The sequence below is a fragment of the Apaloderma vittatum genome, unplaced genomic scaffold (genome assembly GCF_000703405.1).
Source record: "Apaloderma vittatum isolate BGI_N311 unplaced genomic scaffold, ASM70340v1 scaffold1054, whole genome shotgun sequence".
Classification (NCBI taxonomy): Eukaryota; Metazoa; Chordata; class Aves; order Trogoniformes; family Trogonidae; genus Apaloderma; species Apaloderma vittatum.
The window spans coordinates 1-22,660 of record NW_009711869.1 but is presented as its reverse complement, the minus strand read 5'-3'; the positions used below and the strand labels follow the sequence as shown (position 1 = coordinate 22,660).

General features: G+C 35.8%; 1 protein-coding gene across 1 annotated transcript in view; it reads right to left on the bottom strand.

Annotated features, from left to right (window-relative positions):
• The window catches only part of LRRIQ1 (leucine-rich repeats and IQ motif containing 1), a gene marked incomplete at its 5' end in the record, with an annotated part of 106,217 nt that extends 84,843 nt beyond the window's left edge, over positions 1-21,374 (bottom strand). The window contains 10 exons of the mRNA XM_009867754.1: positions 4,442-4,569; positions 5,356-5,549; positions 10,714-10,864; positions 13,268-13,420; positions 14,370-15,557; positions 15,733-15,807; positions 17,960-18,189; positions 18,857-18,962; positions 20,165-20,259; positions 21,263-21,374. Coding sequence (XP_009866056.1) covers positions 4,442-4,569; positions 5,356-5,549; positions 10,714-10,864; positions 13,268-13,420; positions 14,370-15,557; positions 15,733-15,807; positions 17,960-18,189; positions 18,857-18,962; positions 20,165-20,259; positions 21,263-21,374 — 2,432 coding nt within the window. The remainder of the gene's footprint in view (positions 1-4,441; positions 4,570-5,355; positions 5,550-10,713; positions 10,865-13,267; positions 13,421-14,369; positions 15,558-15,732; positions 15,808-17,959; positions 18,190-18,856; positions 18,963-20,164; positions 20,260-21,262) is intronic.
• Positions 21,375-22,660: the final 1,286 nt, after the last annotated feature.

Here is a 22,660-nt window from a genome sequence, read left to right as displayed (position 1 = left end):
ACAGTTTTCCATGTAATCAAATAAATATGAAGAAGTATTGCCTAAAAAGCATTAAGCCTCATATGTAGATCTGTTTATAGTAGTACAAATGTCAGCATTTTAGGTTCTCATGACCAGTCAATAGTACATAAATATATTTGGTATTTGTAACAAATATCATCATAGATATTAGTGGGTAACAGTATGGCTACAAAGCCTGAAAATCCATGATTCAGATTGTAGATTCACATATATAGATGATCTTTTGAGGTCCCTTCTAACCCCTGACATTCTGTGATATCTGCAAATATCTAGGAAAACAAATATTGTACTTTGCACAAAGTTTCAAAGATAGTGGAATATTGTTTTTATTGGTAGTGAGTGAATTCTCTGGATCTCCATCAGTAGATGCTGTGGTAGGTTAGAAACTGCCTACTGGACTATCCTTGCCTGCCATTGGCATTATGAGAGTTAAAGCCATTGGCATTATGAGAGTTAAAACATTTCCCCGTCATTCTATAGCTTTCCCTTTACTGACATTCTTTGTTAATTTTTTTCCTAAGAAAATTCAAACCAGAAAGACAAAGGACATTACTGAAAACTTAATACTACTTGACCTTGTCACATTAGCCCTGGGCATAAGAGAGATATAAATTACAAAGAAGACACAAAAGTAAAAGATATTCACAAAAAAGCAAGCTATAGCTTCCTCTTTCTGCTCTCATTTAAGGCTGTAGCAGGACAGGACACTGATAGCCACAGCAACTCTGTGTCAGAAAAAAAGATTTAAGAGATTAGCATGCATCACAAAAAAATAAAGATTGCTTTTCTGAACATGAATAGCAGTTACTGTTCAGGATGCTCCAAATCCTGCCGTGCATCTGCTTTTCCCTGGAAAAATTATCCTTGATGTTAATGAGAAGTTAGCAGGAAAGAGGGCAAAATAATAATAAAAAAAATTATATTCATCTAGATCATTAAGTAAAGCCTTTTTCCAGTCTTTAAAAATAAAAATATTTTAGTTTGTAATGTTCAGCATATTTATAAGTAGTAATGAAATAGAATGTAGGAAATCTGTCCATTAGCCACTTGTTTCCTGTATACTCTAGTAGGCAGTACTTCAACTGTATTGCCTGTGGTGCCACATACTTAGAGATAAACTTACTACAAGCAAAGAATTACCAAAAGTGATCAGAAAAATTTAGACTGGTAAGGATGGGATGAGGAAAACCACTATACCTAGGTTTTTCATGACTGACTTATTTCAACATCCAATGGCATTTGGATTTATTGTGACAACTCCAGAAAAGTGGTCAAATTCTCAAAATGTGATGGCTTGAAATGACAGTGAATTCAACTTTTACATCTGAGAAATCAGGCTAAAAATATGTATACTCTGTATCTATTTAAGTAGGTAGAACAATGTGTACTAAGAAAAAACTGAGCTGATTTTTTAGCATTTCTATTATAAGCCTTTTAGAAATAGTGTGCATCTAGTTGCAAAAACATCAGAGCAACATGTTTACAAAGAATTTGACTCTGGCCAAACGCATTTCCCCCAAAAAAGGAATTTTTGCAGATGACTGCATTTTTTTAAAATACTAAAACGGTATCACACTTGGGCTATCTTAATGAAAAACAAGAGATAGCAAAAAAAATTTGCCATATTAAAACAGAAATTTTAAGAGGCATAGATTTGTCTATTTTGAATTAGGAAAAAAAAATGCAATGGCTATCTAAACAGCAGATATGTCTCACTGTAAACCTTTTAAGTGAAAAAGACATTAACAAGTTACATAAGTCAGTGGGATTAAATGTAAATACAAATACCACATGAACTCTTAACATGTATTAACTATCTATTAATTTTAGTCCCAGGGGCTAGGTTTTTGTCTCCTACACCTGAATCTTTATCCACAACAGAATAAAAAAAGAAAATGTACCTTTTTTTAAACTAACTTAAGAGTTGCATTCTCCAGCTAGTATAAAATGGAGCACAGATCTTCATAGTCTGAATTTTGCAGTAACCAAAAGGATATTTGCAGTCAAGAGGATATTCATCACTGGCTCTGGCTAATTGCATAGTGACCAAGTCTACACTTTGTATGTGAAAGCTACAGTAAAACACTTATAAAAGCGGTAGTGCTGAAATAGCTGCCATTTTTATATTTGAAGGAGCTAATCACTACCTGTTCTAATTCTTCATTGCTAGGTTTAAAACAATTAATTTTTGGAGTTTTATCTTTGGCAATTTCTGGTTTATGATACATGCAAAACATCTCATGGATAAAAAGATGCTGTAAATTAGAGAAGAATTTTCTCTTAGTACTTTTAGAAAGGATACAGATTCACAGCGTTACCATTATATGGGCTTCCTGCAATCAGTAAAAAGGAAATGGCACTCAGTGCACACTTGAAAAAAATTCACAAAATTGCACTAGCTGTAGGATAAAAGCAAAGAAACAGCTTTTCTTTCAACAGCTTACTCCATTACATTCACCGTTTCTATAGAACATTGAGTCACTTATGCTATAGCACACACATATGGAGCTGCTTATAAGTGTACATAAAGTGAGTGTAACAGAGCAGGCTACTGAAATGCCAGGAATTTTCAGGCTTTTAATATGCACTTAAGGCTATCTTGTCCTGTTTGTCAGAACGATTGGAGATAAGCTACAGATACATTATGGCAAGAAAGGGAATTGTTTGGGGAGGAGGTGCGTGTTTATTTTCAGCACATCCAGCTGGCCGACGCAAATGTACGTGCTTTCTCCCAGTCCAGCAGAAGAAACTCCGTGGACCAAACCCAGCATCTCAGCTTGGCCACTGGAAAAACAGAACAAGCACTGCAACGGACATTAAAGACTGTAAGATCGTGGTGCAGGCAAGTGACATAAGGTACATCTGCATGGCCAGTCCAGCACAACCTAGATCCAGAGGCTGCATTCAACCTACACCTGCAACTGTGCTCCTAAGTTTGTTCTCTCCCTAGCAGGCACATGAGGCCCTCAAGCAGTTTTGCAAATGACTTATCACACACAGCATAGTCACACCTTAACATCAAAAAGAAAACAAACCCTGGGAAGAGAAGGAAACTGCAAGAAGAGAGAAACACATCACTGCGTGTTCCACAAAAAGCTGAACCGGACACAAAAAAAAGAACATGAATTAAATCAACGTGATTTAAGAATATGAATTAAATCAACACATGCAATTCAGAATCTAACACTTAACAAATAATGCTCTTGTTAATCACAGTCTTCAAACTCCAGAAGAATTAATAAAAGAACATAAAAAACCCTGAAAGCCTAGCAACTTGAAGATTAGATTCTGTAAATATTTCTAGGTGTTATATCTACAATCAAGAGTCTACATGCATACTACTTCACTAGAAACTATAAGAAAATGATCAAAAAAATGTATGTACTCAAATAATACTAATTTTCCATGAAGGACACTCCTTATAATAACAGGGCTCAGGCACCTACATAGGGGTGGCTCGTTTTGACTCTGTCAGTGAAGTTGAACAACACTTGTAGGCTATGATTAGTCTCCAAGCAAATGGCTAAAAATGGTAGATGAATCACACTCTAAATCCAACTCCTCTTCACTAACAGGAGGGTCAAGTGATTAGTTTAGAGTGTATATTCTGTATATTGTGTGTAACAGTATATTCTCTTTGGCTAGCTAAGATCAACCTTGTTCAGAGCTAAATGGTCACGGTACAGAAAAATAATTTATACTAATCTGAAGTTCACATTTGAAATTATAATAATTGTTGCTTATTTTTTTAGTGGAACTTAAATTGAGAAAAAGGGGGTGGGGAAATAAAAATTTTGACTCCTGAATATCTCATCATTCTAACCTTACAGACATACAGATTATCTTAGAAAATTAACAGATAGCTAATTACAGAGTAATTGAGTGCATGATCTAGTTGCACACTTTCTTGATCATTCTTTTTTATTTTATACTTTTCAGACTGAACCATAAGAGTGAAAAATTAAAGGAAATATGCTTGCTTTGGAGAGCATTAACATATGCATGTAAAATAAAGACCAATGTTCTCATTTGTGCTTTTTACCTCTAGTTTTTACACTGAACACAGCCTTCAAAGACTGCTTTGAATAAGCTAGCTGTGAAATATGAAGTTTGACAGACATACTCTAGAAATAATTGCTAAAAAAAGGAAAAAAAAGAAACACCATGGTTTTAATAATGCCACAATGCTCAAAAATTATTTTCATATAACATCTAATAGAAAAAATTACTGTTCATAGTCAATGCTGCTTCAAATTTTCTTAGCTAAAGGTGGCCCATTTCACTACTTGTCAACTGCACATTTTCAAAGAATAACTGGAAAAGATAGTGATATTGTAACCATACTGACAATTACACTTTTCAAATAAGTGCTGTGTTAGTAAATTCCTCTGTATCCAGTGGAAGAATGTTTCTTGCTTACCCATTTTGAGACAGCAAAAGAATCTGCAATAGAGGCAACCAATACAAAGAAAGCATTCTCACAGAAGAAATGCTGTTGCAATCCAAATATAGTTCTCTTAGGAGAACATGATTTTCCAGTCTTGGAAGCTAAACAGAAAAGAGATGGTTATTTTAAATTAATATAAATTAGAGAAACAACAATGGAATGTATTTCATATGGAAGCTTTTCATAAATCATTATTAGATACAAGCAAAATCCACAGTTTGGATATATGTATCATTTCCTCATTATGTGTGTATGAGTACTCACACAAAATTTCTACATACCAGGTGGTATTTTTTGTCTTCTATCTCATCTGAATAGACAACATAAATTAAAAAAAAAAAATATCAGGACCCCAAGAGCCACAGTTTTACTATTTTATTAATGCAGTTATTTTCTCCTTATTGATAATGGTTTTTTTCTCTCTCAGATTCCTAAGAGAATAATTGTCAGTAAATACGTTTAAGCAAACTACTTTGCTATAAGCAAACTACTTGCCTATTTTAAAAGCTGCAACATAGATTTCAACTTTTGAAGGATCAGCATACATCAAATCAGCCTGAACTATTACTTACACATAATAGTAATAATAACATTTTGTTACATTTTAAACAAACAATCAACATCATATAATACAAGCTGAAGACTAGATGCTACAAACAAAGGAGGGAAATGTAATTACCGAGGGGCCAATATTTCAAGGACTTAGGAGCAAGAAGATACTTAACTGCTAGCCATTTGTATCTTTTCTCCTTTTAACAGGGAGGAAAAAAGCCTACCTAAGAGCATGCAACATCCCACGGAAAACGAAGAGCACATGATCAGCATTCTGAAAAATATGACTGTTAACAAACGTGTGTGCCCAACAGCCCTGAAATCAAAGCTTTTACCTCCTGAAGGTTATTGCCTTGCAACTTCAGAATCTGAAGTAGGCCACAATTCTCAATGCCTTCAACTTGTGTGAGATAATTAAAAGAGCAGTCTAGGTGAATGAGAGTAGGTGCCTCACAAAGGCCTTTTGTGTTGATTAACTGATTATGGTCCACAATCAGTTGCTGAAGATTTTTCAGTGATTCCAGGCCATCTGAAAAAATACAGATTTTAGCTGAATTAAGCCATAATGAAGTAAAAACTTGTTGGGTTTCAAGTACTAAGAAACTCCAAACTTTCAACATGTTTATATTTTATTTATATTTTAACAATTAATATTAGTCTTGCAGGAGTTTTAAAAATAACTACTGTATTTTGACCCTACCAAACATGCAATGCATACCGTTCATAAATGTCTGATCCTGTTAACCAGGCAATAATAACATTTCACAACCCCTTTAGCACTTCTGTCGGAAGAGAACATTCTTTCAGTGATAAACTGCACTTAACTTTAAGCACTTTATAACTGCTACTTAGAACCTACTTGCTCTGTGAAATGTTAACAGCTCTCTGAAAATCATCCCTAAAAATGGAAATAGTATTTATCTTTAAAGTTTATTTTCATTATTTAAGTTTTTTTAAGTTATCGGCAAGGTGAAAACGAACTGTGTTAAAACCCAGACAAATACCATCTCTGTTATTTAAGTACATCTCATTCAAGGAATTATGTCATAAAATAAGTTTAATGCAGAAACTTATAAAGAAAAATTAGTATCTTTAAGTATAAAGCTACCCTTCCACAGTCACTACACTCTCAACAAACTTACTCCTGCCAGCTAGTGTATAGAACACGAACATGTGTGATCTCTAATCCAAATTGATGCAAAGAAAAACGTTTCTGTCAGCATCTTTCACAGATTTTTTTTCTCAAATCTTTCTCTTGCAGCAGCAAAAAGCACACTGTCTTTCCATGGGCTTACAAATTCTAGATATTCTGCAGTGGCACTGAGGTGTCTGACTTGCTACAGGTCCAATTAGTTTTTCTCTATCTCTGCCACAAAACTCCTTTGAAGGGATACCCTTTACAAAATGTATCAAAAAAGAGAGAAATTACTGAATGTACTTTTCTGTCACGTATTCTTCACAGGGTTACTTGAGGTAACACTTTCTTTCATCTTTATCTCACCCCAAAATGCCCAAGTTCCCAAAAGGCAGCTAGGTGAGCTTTATAGAAGTGAATGTCTTTATGATTGTCCTTTGAGAATAAACTGAATTATGAGACAAGAACCACAGACTATTGAGAAGACAGAAGAGGAACTAAAAAAATAGAACAAACGATAACGAGAAAACAAAGTAAAAAATTAAATGCCAAAACTAGCAGTACGTTTAAAAAAACCCCAAATCAAATATAGGCCTTCAAATCATAGTAATGTAAAAATGGAGAGCACCTAGTGGAAATAACACAATCACCTGGTATTGAAAAGATATCATACTAAATTTAAAATAAATGTCCTATCCCATACTGTGACTCCAAGACTGCACTTTAGGAGAGAAGTATACAAACCTTTAACTATCCTGAAAGAATTTTAAACATGCCCATGACATACTACCCAGACTGAAAGATCCCAGCTTGCTTTTTTTTTTTTTTAAAACGCTTGGATAAAAATAAAAAAGGAATCAGCACCATCTAGTGGTTTCAAAAGACTTCGTTTCAGTGTTATCTCTTCCTCACAAGGGCAAGTCCTTAAATCTCCACTTTTTAAGCTATCAGCATAGCAGTCCTGGAAACTTTAAAAGCGCTGAATTGGTCTGGAGCGGGACAGAGAGGACAGACGGCACACTTGGTAAGAAAAGGCATGGAGTTAATGCAGGATCTGGAAACTTCTGCATGCTGCACAAGCACCTTTTTAACATCTCGCTTCTCCTCATCTGTCTTGTTTAATTAGACCGAATGTTACTCAGAACAGACACACCAGGGCTACATACAATGGGATCACAATCTATTCAGGAGCTATTAAATGCACTCCAACAGAAACATACACAAGAAAGAGTAATGTAACACAAACGGATGGTATTTTAATGGTTCTTCTGCAGGCATGCAAAATTAAAAATACGGAAGCCATCCACACATTTCACAAAGATGTTGTCTGTTTTACAGATGATGCATCCAACAACAGCTAAAGCAAAGCAGTATAAGAGAAAATGCATTTTGTTGAAAAACATATAGTTTCAGCATATAGCGCAGCTGGACTCTGTGACCTTGGAACTCTACCTTAGTTATTGTAGTTCTGAAGTAACTCAAAGATGAGTAAGTGAGCAGTGAAAGCTTACAGGGAACATGAAGTTGAAAAAAAACACATACAAACCCTCCCCCAAAACGGAAAGGCGTCTTTGTGGTTTTGTCTACATGCTTTCTTAAAAAGAGCTGGTCCAAAGACACATTTATGACTACCCATGGTTATGCACTGCTCCTCTTAGCACTGCCAGGATTTTAGCCAATGTACTATGGCAATATAGACACCATACAGAAGTGTATTCTGTGTCTCAAGTCAAAATATTAATTTTTGTGTAAGAAAATTCTTAAGTAAAGTATTTCATCTTCCAAATACAAACATATGCACTGAACTTCAGTGTATTAATGATAGAATTCATTTGTGAACTTGCACTCTTAAGTGGAAAAGCACTCTAGATGTATTTCTCATACATCAATTGTTATTTTTTTAGGGTTTTCTGGCAACTTTAATTTTTCCACTACTGTATTTCAGTGAGACGAGAAAAAAAATCAAAAAGAAATCATAGTATGCTTGAAATTTCCTAAAATAAATTATTACAACCAAAATATTACAGACAGAAATAAGCCTTACTTCTGTGGAAAAAGCCCACAGCCTTTGGTAAAGCTGAATGAACAGAGAATACCGCAAGGTACTCCAGCTTCCAAAATTGCTACGGGACACCCTGTGAGATTTACAGATGGGAGGGATACTTTAACTTAAAACCTGGAATCCATTTTTGTGTATTCTGTGTGACTACCTACAACCAACATGTTACTCTATGAAATGAAATCTGTATTATGTATCTGTTTTAACCAGACATCTTCAATGCAGTTCTGGAGAGGAGAAAGATTCCAGGCGGGTTTTTGTGAATGTTAGCTCACTCAAATTCACTCAGTAAACATAGCAGCACACCACACAAAACAAAGTACAAGGGGATTTTGCTTCACTTACCCTGTACAAAGACACCACACAGATGCCACATTCCTAAATATCATCCACTAATACTGTGTCATATATACAGCGATCTTGAAGACATTTTTATCAAATAAGTTAAGTCTGAATAAGAATCTTATTCATAATTATTGGCCAAAGGAGTCTAGATGAAGATTCCTTAACCAGTTTATGTTATTGTTTCTCATTGGGGTACTGATATGATTTTACAGTAAACATTGATGTTCCAGCATCTTAATAATCAGGTATTACAAACTCCGTTCACAAACACTAATACTCCAAATTTACACATACGAGCAAAAATATTTTTAATATCAACATTAAACCCCCTAAATCTACAGATTGTATTTTTTTACTTCCTTGTAATTTATCACAGAATTGCATTATCTATGTCATACTGTTTCAGTCTCCTCTTTTTCTTTTTTAACAGTGGAAAATATTTCTTTATACAAATGTCTGATAAGAATGTATTTAACCTATCAGTTTAATTGCTTTTCGTTATTTTCCTGTTGTCCAGCACTATGTCCACATACTTTAAAGAAAATTAAGTTTAAATGAAGACAAATAAAAAGAAAATCAAAATTGCCCGATCTCCTTTCCATTCCCAGGTTTGCAGTCTTTCCAAGCAACACTTTCAGATCTAGCACAGACTAAGAATACAGCTAGAAAGTCACTTTTTCAGGTTTCATGTTTCAATTTATACAAAACCGACTTCTTCATCACATGCAATTTGCTTTCTTTACCTAAGATTTTATTTCAGTGGGCAGATTCACCTCTGTTAAGACTGTAATACTGAGTTATAGAGTCACCCATATTTTGGTGGCCTTTCCAGATTTCACAGTACGTCATGCACCAAAACCCACGTCACTAGAGTACAGGGAGGCTTGCTAAATCTAGTTCTGTTCTATCTGAGCTGTGCTACAAGAAAATGCGCTACTCAAGCCTGAGAGCTCCCTTTCAAGGAATAACCTGGCAATTTACTGCTACTTTTTTTCAACTGCTAATGCTGCTTTTCAGGGACCACTGATGTCTTCCTTCTGTACATCATTCTAAAACCAAAAAAGTAGGTTCTTCACCTACAGTCAGCAAAAATCTTGGTTGATTTCACTGTACTACACTTCTCTGACCTTTTGTCAGCAAAAAAGGGTCTGGATCCTGATTACATCTATACCAAATCTACATTAACACAAGGCTCACAATGAAATTTTTTCAGCTTGCCAGAAGCTGGGACACAGTATCTACCTCTTAGGCATTTTACAGTCCAAGTGGCAGTACCAGCAGAGGTGTAAACACTCATTCACTACCTAAAAAACTCCAGGCAGGTCAAGAGAAAACATCAATCTGCTGGTAGAAGGATTTCCTGTATTTATGCATCTGTTAAGTATTCTGGGTGCACATAAACTACAACGGTTGACTGCATGCTAAAGGCACGTGTTGCCTGCCAACTGTTGGACCTGACAAATACAACAAACTACCTTCGTACATAAAATTTAACAGCGGTATCTACTGTGTAATATAATACTATTGTGCAATATAATACTGTGCCTAAATGATTTGCACCATTTTACCACAGAGTCATTCTCTTTTCCAGCTTTGGGGCAATAAGCAGCAGTGAGGAGCCAGAGTGGGAGGGAAATAGAGAACAATAGCTTGGACCTGAAATGTCAGCAACATTTTAGCAGAAAGAGAGGCTATGGGCCAGTGTTAGCATGCGTCTCAGGCTCATACAGATAATACAATTTCTGTGTAACTACTTACTGTGGCAGTCAGGATCACACTGGAATTCTCTGCAGTTGCAAGGCTAGGCTTTATGTTTATTTTTTCTGTAGATGAACCAAACTCAAGCTACCCACATATTCCAGCTGAGTTAGTACAGATAATATCAGGGATCCTTCTAGAAAGATTTTTAGTTCCTTTTGACTGACAATATGTATAAGAGCTGGTAAATGGAATACATAGGATGAGCTACGTCATACTGCAAATAGATGTGAAGGTCAGTATGCTTTAAAATGCAGATCTGTTCTAAGTGTGTTTCCTCCTTCTCCTTGGTTTTAGCAGCCGGCTGGTCCTGAATACAAGGGAAGTCTAATTCTCAGTATAAACAGCACAAATAATGTTATACAAAATAGAATAATTTTTCATTTATTTTCTTACCAATTTGAGAGATTCTGTTGTAGGAAAGTTCAAGATCTTGGAGATTTATGCAGCCATCTAAGCCACAAACTGATGAAAGATTATTCTTATTCAGAATCAGAATACGGAGATTTTCCAGATTTTCACAGTCAATTATCTGAATGTTGTTTTCCTACAATAAAGGAAAATTAGAATATTAAATATCATCTTCCCAGAGAGGTCATGGAGTCTCCTTCTCTGGAGACTTTCAAAACCCGCCTGGACGCATTCCTGTGTGGCTGCCCTAGGGGATCCTGCTCTGGCAGGGGGGTTGGACTAGGTGATCTCTAGAGGTCCCTTCCAACACCTAACGTTCTACAATTCTATGATCTGAAGTGAAATAGCAGAATTAAGTGCAAAAATATGTAGGCTGTCACAGTTTATTTTTATGCTAAGCTTCTAGCTAGGAGTAAGAGCATCTCTACTTTTTCCATTAGGAAAATTAATTGATGAGTCATAGAAACTGCCTTTTATATCCTGCTCAAATAGAACAGAGTATCTTGAACTTCATTCTGGCTCTGAAAGTGCCCAGAAGCTGAAAGAAAAATTGTAAGAAGTTAAGGACCAAGTGTGTTTTTCCATATATGCTTTCCTAGCTTCCCAAATCCTGAGAGACTGAACTAAAAACTGCATAGAGAACATCTTATTTACTAGACACTGAGGAAGACAGCTATGACTTTGCTAGAACCTTATTTACTAATAGTAGAAATCTGCATTTAAATATATTTTGGTCACAATCAATAACACCGTTCTCAACTAGTGTTCTTTTCCCAAGAGATCTTGCTCTTTTAACATCCCCCCTCCCAGGCTATTATAATAATGCTTCCTTGGATTTTTATTTCACTATTTGCTGCCCTTGCTGTTTTCTTCTGTTTTTCACCTGCAGGCACTCAAACAAACAAAACTTAAATGCCCTGCTTTTGGACCAAACTAATTAAACCAGAGAGTTTAATTCCTATCCAAAATTAACATGCTGACTAGATTTAGGTGCTACCCTCAGCTGCAGGCAGAGACACGTACAAGTTTCCACTAGAAGCCATAACCCTGACTCCTGCCCTTGGAAAGCCCCTTCGGTTGCACCAGTAAGTTAAAGCAGAGAACTGACATGGCTTAATTGTGTCAGCTTTTTTATCAACAGAAATGAGGGGCAATGTCAAGTAGAAATTAATGTCCAGGGGAAAGAGAGGCAGCTGCTTTAGCTACATGAAAAATACCCAGGAAACAATCTTGGACTGTTTCAACAGTCGCAAAACAGGGCGTTTCTTCACTAAGTTTGAATGGAAGACAACTGCCACATTAGCTGGCACAGCAGAAGTATGAAGTATTGTTATTAAAAATATATATAATTATTAAATTATCAATAAAGCATACTTAAACATGTATGTAAGAGTTTTCTCCTTAATTAAATTATCCTGACATATCCCAGAGTGAGGCAAGCCTGTATATTATTTAAAGCATAACATTTCAAAATAATTAACAAAACCCAAGCCACAAAACCAAAACTGTTCTGTAAAATGCAATATTTGATCTAAAAAAATTCACATATAAAAACTAGTCTTAGTAAGACTGGCAGGGTAGACATATATTATACCCTTATACTAATATTTTGGGCTTTTATTTTGAGGTGTTCTAAATTATAAAATCCCAGATATTATGTTCTGACTAGATAAGAAAACTGAGAAAAGCACACAGGAAACAGTATTTCAACCTGCCCTATTGCAAAGCTCTAACTACTAGATATACAACACTCCTTTAATTATAATTATTATTAGCTCCCTTCTCCAAATTTTATTAAAAAATCTGAAATCAACAAAAGGCTCATACTTTGGAAAGAACATCAATTACTGGGCAAGTGGAAACATTCAAGATTTCTATGAATAGTACAAGCATTTTAATAGCTTTCTTGTGAATTGGTGTTGTTAAAACACATGAAATTAAAAATGTGAACAGAGTTATTTCACGTAAATTTTCAAGTTCCGGAACTAAGATGCATCAAAGAGCAAAACATTTTTTTAAGTCATTAAAAATACAATGCCATGTAAGACACTGTGCAGTAGCAAGCACCTAGACACTACGCATCTAATCTAACTCACTATACTGCTCCCTGAGCATATATGTGAATTTAAACTAATATTCAAGGTGTGTATTGCAAAGGACTTTCCCTTCTACCTACTCTTAAGCTGAGTATGTGCTATGTTGAACTGCATCACCCCACTCACGAATTGGAGAGACTGAGGAAACGATAATCGATCCTCGCGCCCTACCAGTGCTAATCCTAGACAGGTACTATCATGCACTTTTTACAGAACAGCTTGATTCATTTGCAGGAGGTTGCTTTAGTACAATGCAAATTGGTACATGCAATCCAAATCTGCTGGTACAACTTTGTTCACATTTGGGAGTCTTTTGCTGATACTCCTGTGCTTTTAAGGCAGTAAAAGTTAGAAAATCAGTTGGATGCAACTGCATAATCACTTAAGCAGAAAAACTGGCAGTTCTCTCTAGCATATAATAAAGAATCAAATATGCTTGGTACCTCTACATTGATATACTTTAGGTCTTTGCAGCTCTTTAGTCCTTCCAGTGCAACTAGTCCACAGCGCCTCAGAGTCAAAAGTTGAAGACTTGAACACTCAGATAACGTCGAGAGGCTACAAGCTGGCAAATCTTCAAGTGTAAGTGTTGTGACCTACATGCATTTATTGATAAATGAAATTGATTATATATTGAACATTCATGGTACAATGTCACATTATGGTTGTTTTCTTTAAAAAGAGAAGGAGACTAAAACTACATCCTACTAACAAGAAAATGTAAGCTACTAATGTTAATTCTTTCATATCGAAAAGGATGGCAATGATCAGTTTGATCTGTTAAACAGGAGAATTTTTCATAAAAACAACTTGATTTTAACATACACCTTGAAATAAATAAAACCTATACTTGGCGAATGACACTGAATTTGAATGGATGCAAGACTAACACTAAGCAAAGCAATCAACATTGTTAATTGTTTCCCATCACACTATCATAAATAACAAGTGAGTACACAGTAAGAGACAAAAATAGTTCAGGCTAAAAGTGTATTTAGTCAAGCCTGTCATCTCAGAGTGGATACCAAGATTAGACACAGAGCAGCCATACAGTGGAAAGTTAGTAACTGGTAAGAAAAGTTAATGCTGGGAACAAAGAAATGTTCTTTAAGGCAAAACACTATCTATAGATGAACAGCAACGTCTTGCTTTGGAAGATACTCGTCTTCTCAAAACCTTGAATGGGCTAGATGAGCAGGAGCTGAAATGCGATCCCTCATATAAAGGCAAAAGCACATTAATTTAGCAGAAAATAGGAGCTGGGAGCTCTTGCCTTTTACAGGATTCAGATACTAACAATCATCTGAAGACTACTATCACACCAGTCTGCTCCACAACACTCAAAGGAATTCAAAAGTCATTCTCCTTGCCCTTAATCTGCACTTGTGCAGCTCTCCCTGACAGCTATATCCTGCTTAATGATAATTTCCTCCTCTTCCAAAACAGCATTCTGTTGACATACCAAATTACAAAAAAGAAAGAAAAGAAAAAGGAAAAAGTGTTGGTATGGCTTCCCAGTTCATTCTAAATCTTCTGTAGAGTTACCTGCTGCAAAGTACTCCAAGGGCCACTATGAATTATCTTTTGTGTGCTTAATGGAGGCATCTTGCTAACTGAACTTCTCCTTGGTCGTTTTTGTATAGTTGCTTGATTTCTTTGGTTTTCTTCACATATTTTAGACCAAGATTTACATGTGTTCATCCAGTTTATTCTCTTCTTTTCAATGTCATCAGGAAGAGTTACTCTACTGGAACACTCGGCTACATCTTGAATCCTGTCCCTGGGCTCTCTGACTTCCTCATTAGCATCTTCCATTAGAAACACAGTTTCCTCCATTGTTTTTGACTGAGAAAATGGATCTTTGACTTCTCTACTACAAGCATTTGGCTGGATATTTGGTGGAATGCTGCATATATTGTAAGCCTTATTTTCTACCATGTCATTAGCTCCACAATTAACAGACTCATCCTTTGAAATAGGACTATTTGGAGCTTTATTAGGATCTCTAGTTTGTGAGTAATTTTCTTCTACATATGTTACTGAATTTATGTATATGTTCTCATCATTTACTTGAGAAGAGTGTTCTTTCTTCTCAAAGCTTAGCATATTTGGTGTCAAATTTCTTTCTGCTGGAATCATCCAATTACTTGTTCCATCCATCATTTCAGTCTGCTTTTCTTTTAGCTCATTCTTCTGTTCTCTTATTACTTTTGTATTTTCTATCTGCTTAGCCTTTATTATGTTTTCTTTGTTTCTTTCTCCACTTTCATTCGTCGTAGCTTTTACTCTTTTTTCTCCTAGTTTTCTCTGTTTTTCTCTTTGTATTTGCAGTTGTTTTTCTCTTTCAAGCCTCAGGCTTTCTTTCTTTCTCTCATATTCCTCACACCTCCTCACCTGTTCCAAATATTCCTGTCTTTCAATTTCCTGTTTTCTCTTTTTTTCCTGTTCTTTCTTTTGCCTATTTTCTTCCATTTGCCTCTTCAATTTTTCCTCTTTTTCTTTCATTTCTCTCTCTATTTCTTCTAGTATTTTCTGCTTCTTTTTTATTTCATCTTTCCATTCTTTCAAGATCGGAGCATATTTTTTACGGACTAAAAATGATCTACATCTAGCTTGGATTTTCACAGCTGCTGAATTCTCTTGTTCTGCCAGGCGTTGTCTTTCTTTTGCTTTCTGGTCTTCCAAGGCATTTTTCTCCTCTTCCATTTGCAACTGCAGCTTCATGATCAATTCCTAGGCCAAAACAATTAGGTTAGACTTCAACCATATTTAAAATAGGACAGGTGTTGGAACATATTTATCATTAATAAACAGAATCTGGTTTATTAACTGTCCCAAAATAACATTTATTCTCAAATACATGATAGTAATGTAAGTCTTTTGATAAAAGCTCATTGTACAACCTTACCTCATGTTGCGTTATTTTGTCTCTCCAAGCTTTCTTTTCTTTCCTTAACTCATCTTCTATTGCAGTTTGGTGTTTCTGTACAACAAATTAACTTAATGAATATTGTGAAAAACTTCAAACATCATAAACCACCCACTTTCCAATCTCCCCCACATTCCTGACCTTCCAATGGTCCACTTTTGCAAATGCCTGAATTAAAATGAAAAACTCAGCTGTGTGAAGATCAAAATAAGCAACTGCAGATTTGGTCATGCACTGAAAGATCACAGAATCACAGAATCATGTAGGTAGGAAAAGATGTTTAAGATCATCACGTCCAACTGTTACATAGCAATGCCAATTCCACCACTCAACCACCAGAGAAATCAAAGAATTATTGAGGCTGGCAAAGACCTCTGAGATCATCAAGTCCAGCCTATGAACCAACACCACCACACCAGGGCACTAAGTGCCACATCCAGTCTCTCCTTAAACACCTCCAGGGACGGTGACTCCACCACTTCACTGGGCAGTGCACCCCAGTGCCTGAGCACCCTCTCCATGAGGAAGTGCTTCCTGAGATCCAACCTAAACCTCCCCTGAAGCAGTTTCAGGCTGTGCCTTCTTGTCCTGTCACTGGTTGCCTGGGAGAAGAGCTCGACCCCACCTGACTGCACCATTCCTGCAGGGAGTTGTAGAGAGTGATAAGGTCCCCCCTGAGTCTCCTCTTCTCCAGGCTGAACAGCCCCAGCTCCCTCAGCCTCTCCTCACAGCACTTTCCCTCCAGTCCCTTCCCCAGCCTCGTTGCTCTCCTCTGGACCCGCTCCAGCACCTCAGTGTCTTTCTTGCAGTGAGGGGCCCAGCCCTGCACACAGAGTTCGAGGTGAGGCCTCACTCGTGCTGAGCACAGGGGCAGAATTACATCCCTGCTCCTGCTGGCCACACTGTTCCTGATACAAGCCAGGATGCCACTGGCCTTCCAGGCCACCTGGACATGCTGCTGGCTCATGTTCAACTGGTTGTCAACAAGTACTCCCAGGTCCCTCTCTGCCAGGCTGCTCTTCAGCCACTCCTCCCCTAGTCTGTAGCGCTGCAGGGGTTTATTGTGGCCAAAGTGTAGGACCCTGTGTCTTACACAGCGTCTAAATGGGGACAGGCCTCACGTTGTCTAGAGAAAGCAAGCCATTCTACACCCAAAAATGATTCATGATGTCAAAGAGCACAGGAAGACTAATTTTGTGGCCTGTTGAAAAAGGACCTATATCAGACACTGAAATGGCCTTCAGAGATAAAGTGTTTTTTCGCTTACCAATTCCTTCCTTAATTTTGTTGACTTGAATTGCATTGTTGGTACCAAGATGCTTACCTCTTCAGAAAGCTACAAACTAGTTAACTGAAAGAGCAGAGTTAATGCATTTCTCAAAACACAAATATTTTGTCTAAATAATAAAATACTGTGGTCCCACATGTATAATGTCTGAAGGTTACATCTCTTCAGGGCTTTTATGCTCTTTTGTGGAGAGCTATCAAATTTTATCCTTCAGTATGTACCACACAGTACAGCAAAACATTACTAGGTACTCTGAGAACGCAACCCTCGACATGTGGAGTCATGTTCTGTTCTGGCAGAATTCCGTAGATGAAGCTTGACTCTGCTTCCCAGATACAGACACACACACACAAAAAGGAGTATTTTATCTTTTATCTAGAAAAAGCACAGCACCAGAATTCCTGAATCAAATGATTTTGGTCCAGTTTGCTTCAGATGTAATTTTTCAACTAAATGTGAAATTGAGGTGGAAGATCCAAAGTAAGCAAGTATTTTCTATTAAGGCACAGTAATCATTTCTCTAAATTACTCTCATTGTGAGTAATTTAGCACAACTCTCATTTCTAGTACATTTGCTAGTGTCGTAATATATAAATTTAGTAAGAGAAAAGCCTGAGGGATAATTTAATATTTAGCATATCAAATTCATTCACCGTTGATCATAAAATCACAGGATGCGTTGGGTTGGAAGGGAATTTAAAGGTCATCTAGTCCAACTCCCCTGCAATAAGCAGGGACAGAAGATCAAAGAAGTAAATATATAAACCCCAGTGGATTGTACTTAAATATGTCTTACATCTCCCTTTCATATCACAAGTAGACAGTCATATAGTTTGGGATAGTACTCTCTCTTTCACATTAGATCTTGAATTCAGATAGTCTAGATGGAAACAGACTGGCTTCAGTATCATTAATTACCTTATGAAGAAGCTCTAACTTTATTCTTTCAGCCTCAAATTCCTCCAGATGCTGCACCCTTCTTGCATGTTCCTCTTCATTCTGTTTCTCTTGTGCTTCCTCCTCAGTCCTCCACTTTTTTCTCTTCTCCTCTTCAAGCTCCTCTTGTCTTTTCTCCCACTGCTCAAATCCTTGTCGACTTTTTTTTTCTACTTCACGATGAGTAAGGCTTATGCTCATTTCAGCATCAGCTATGAATTTGTAATTAGAAAAGCAAACCTTTTATTTAATTTTCTAATTAGCATTGGGGGACATTAAACAATCTTAAAGTACTGCAGAGAAAAGGATTCTGTGTTGATTAAGCCAGCAGTATACATCCCCAAGGAAATCAGAACTACAAGGCAAGTCTTTTCTACCAGAGATGTCTTATTATCATGACTCTGTTACAATCATGCTTATTTCTACCAATGTACACTTCAGGATTACACATTGGCTTCAGGATGAATGTCTGTAGCTAGGGTTTTATAACTAATGCACTCCACCCTAAAACACGCAAAGGTCATGGCAAAGGGCAACGTTCCCCACCAAAGTGACTATAAAAAAGTAAAAGAAGTTGTGCCCAAAGCACAACCTGTTTAGTACCTTCATTTGTATTCATAATTATTTAAATCATTTTTTGGGCCCTATTTCTTGAAACAAATTTCTACCAAGACATTATAGACTAGGATAATTTTGTGATCCTGGAATGAAATGAGAGCATATGCTCATGTCCAAGCCATTAAGTATCAAAATCTATGGCATACTGTAATGAATAATTCTTTATAAAGAATGTTATGATACTCCTGAAAACAGCGAAGCAGGAAATAGTGATTTGACACTAAAGATTAACTCAGTCAAATGACTAATGCATTTGCTCACCTGTAACAAAATAGTCATCAGTGGCCACTTCGTCACTGGTGGACTGACTATTATAACCAGGTGTTGTAGCAATCTGCAAGTCTTCATTTTCAATTTCAGTTAGTACCTAACATAGTTTAATATTGTCATTAAGACACAAAAAAAAACCTCAACAAAACCAGAACATTATAAAAACACTCCAGAGCAAGTATAGGCTTTTCATCATATGACATGCACAACAATATGAAACTTATTACTGACTGGAATCCTTAGACACTGAATAATGCAAATGTATCAGTCAAAGGTTTGTTTTCTAGAGTAATAAATACTAGAAATATTACATATTTTGCAAAATACTCTAAGTGTTTTTAAAATATATTTTAAATTTTGCATTTTTACATTTTGCATTTGGGATTTGTTTTACTTTCTGTGGTGCCAAACAGCCTATGCATTAGTACTGTATGTGCATAGGGGAAGAACTAGTTACTGAGTAAATTTTTAAGAAGTCTACTTGAAAATAATGCTATGGGCATGAAGACTGCTATATTTCTTCTATTGTTCTTTATTGGCAAGAAGTAATCTATTCCTGCTTGTTTATCATCTGTTCATCACATGCTTGGGGCATATATTAATATTTGTACTGCAACTGAAGTCTATACATAAAGTGATTGTTCTGTTGTAAACAATGGTTCTGAACAAAAATGTTCTGAACAAAAAAAAATCATGTGACTACAAGCGCTTACTAATAAAAGCCAGGACCCAAATTAAAAGTGATTAAATTAAATACAGTTTTATGTTTTTCTAAGAACTTCAGCAAATTATTCAGTCAAGCCCTATGAAAATATAGAAGAATCCAGACTCATAACTCATGATATGTCTTTGAAAGTTATGGACATTATTAGGTTTATATTTTCCATAAATTATTGGAATATGTTGGGAGTAAGATTAATAGTAGAACATCCTCCTGATCATCATAAAAAGAGTAAGATTAGAAAACTTTAAAAGTCTTATCATACTATTAAGATAACATTCTGAAAATTATTAACCACAAAGGACTATTCAATTTTGTTGACTTTTGTGCTCAGCATCTCAACTACTGATACAGCGAATCTATTTCAAATTTTAAACTAATAGACATGGTGTCAAACAGCTGATGTCTCAGTTCTAAAGAACTACATATACATACTCTTCTTTAATACCTTATGGATCATCTGGTAGAAACAAAACACATTTATAGGTGTCCTTAGGTGGCCACTAAAACAAGTGTAAGTTATCTAGATTCTTTAACAGAATTTTGTTCACTACAAATAATCTTTAAATAGAGAATACCCTTTGTTTAAATTGTTCTGGATCTTCATTACATTCAGAGGCTAATTCTGCCAAGTAATCCGAAGCATGACAAGAAACTACTCCACAAATATTACCTAAAGAAGAAATAAATATATAATTTAGTATGCAGAGAGAAAAATCCTTACTAGTTCTGCTCTATACTGCTTAGCTATTATATTTCTTTAAACTAAAATAAAATATTTTTTTCTTTTAACATTGCCCGGAATTTTTCTGAAATATATATGAGATTCATTGATCTACAACAAAAGCAGCAAATACACGTAACAGGAACACACACTACGATAGTGTAAAAATCTAGTCTTAGCAAACATGAAAGAATTCCACAACACAGAATCAGTAGAACATTTTCTGTGTAGAAAAATACAGCAGAACTTGTATCAGATACGTGAAAAACTGACAAACTACAGAAATAATGAAAAAGAGTAAGTGTCCATTACAAAAACAAAAAGATAAAAAGAAACCTTCCTCAAATATCAAATGTACAGACAATATGGAACTTTTGTTCACAAAGATGACTATGCTAAATGTGTGTGACATCCAAGACCGTGCAAAAAAATAGAATATTACAGACAATGCCAGCTCTCTGGCATATAAACTATGAGCTTGGCTTCAGCTTCACTCAGCTGACACCGCAATATTATTCCCAATAACAAGGTCATTAAATGCTAGCTTGAATATCTCTAAAAACAGGCTTTAAACCTATCAATTGTATCTGTTCAATTGTATCTGAACTCTTTAGCTCCTAGTGACTTCATCTTTGATTCTCATGCATAGTCTTCAGGCTCAGGTACTATTTTAGAGAATGATCCTGCAACTTGCCTTGATCTATGGTTTAATATCAGATGAATTTTTAGTAAAATTCAATGCATACTGATATGTTAATCCTAGAAGACAGCATTGCATGGTTTTATGTGCGGTTTTATCCCTAGAGATTTTCAGTGCGCATTCAGAAGCTGATGCAATAGGTTTCACTGCTTGCTCTACTTAAAAATTTGCGTTGATTTACTGATGATTGTTAGACTGACTTCCACAGGCATGATGAGGTGCATAAATATTTTAACCGTGATCCCTGCTTACTTGTAGTTTCTTCATCTTCTAAGTCTTGCAGTATAAGCTTTTCAGCATCTTGATTTCTGCTCTTTATGAAGTTTAAATAGGAGAGAATTGATTCTGGTAAGTCATCTGGCATCTAGAAAAACACAACATATGACATAAATTCTACATGTTCATCTCAAAGTCATAAACAAAGTTAAATACTTGATGTGCAAGAATAAAGACTCATATAGGCTGCACCTATAAAGAACTGACAGAGATGTAGTAGCAATTGCTACCTAGATTGTTCCCAGTTCCTACACTCTTCACATTGTGTTATAACCCACTGAACAATTAATAACTCTCATGTTTAATTACATTCCCATTAAATTTTGATTGGAACACATTTTAGTAACTTATCTTCCAGTATCTTCAGAGACATCTTTCAATTAACATTTTCTTTATAACTCTGCTGGACCAAATATTAAGTAAAACGTTAAGACAAGGAGTAACAAATACCTATGCTGCACAGGACCTTTTTTTTAAAATGATCAAGCTCTTTAAAAAATAAATTAACTTTAAACATGGACCAAATATTAAGTAAAACGTTAAGACAAGGAGTAACAAATACCTATGCTGCACAGGACCTTTTTTTTTTAAATGATCAAGCTCTTTAAAAAATAAATTAATTTTAAACATGTTTAAAGTATGCACAAATCAGATGCTTCAACTTTTTTTACTACATATGTATTTTGTATTAAAAATGCTCTCTTTCACTGGAAGGATTTGGGAAAACAGACTGCCTTCTCAGATATGTAAACTGAGGTAAACATTGCTGACATTCAGCATGTGAGTGCATCAATAATTATCACTGTTGCTTTTGCCTATCTTTATGTAACATCAAACTTATGATTTTTGGTCACCTATGACCAATATTGTCTACCCTAATATCCAATAGACGAATGCTTTTGCTAGAAGTCTGAAAGGTTTAAATAACTGGAAAGGACCCAAATAACTGATTGGATTTCACAGGAAAATCTTTCCCCAAAATACAAAGTCATCCAAAAATGAGCATTTGAAGCATGAACTTATATGAAATTATTATCAAGAAGCCTTCAAACATAAGACAGTCTCTTATAAGACTGAAATACAATTTAAATAATCATTGGTTCATTCATCCAGATTTAATCTACCTCATTAGCTTTAATAAAATCTTCCAGCTTTATAGGATTCTAAATCAAATCACTATCTCTGAGTCTGATTTTTTTCACTTCAGCAGAATGCTGATATTCATCCCTTTTATTGTCTTGTCAGCATTGGAGGTTACATTTTTCATGAAGCAATACTACTGAGATTACTTTTCACATGAAATGAATGGTATCAAGTTCAGCAAGACCAAGTGGAGGGTCCTACCACTTTGGCCACAATAACCCCCTGCAGCGC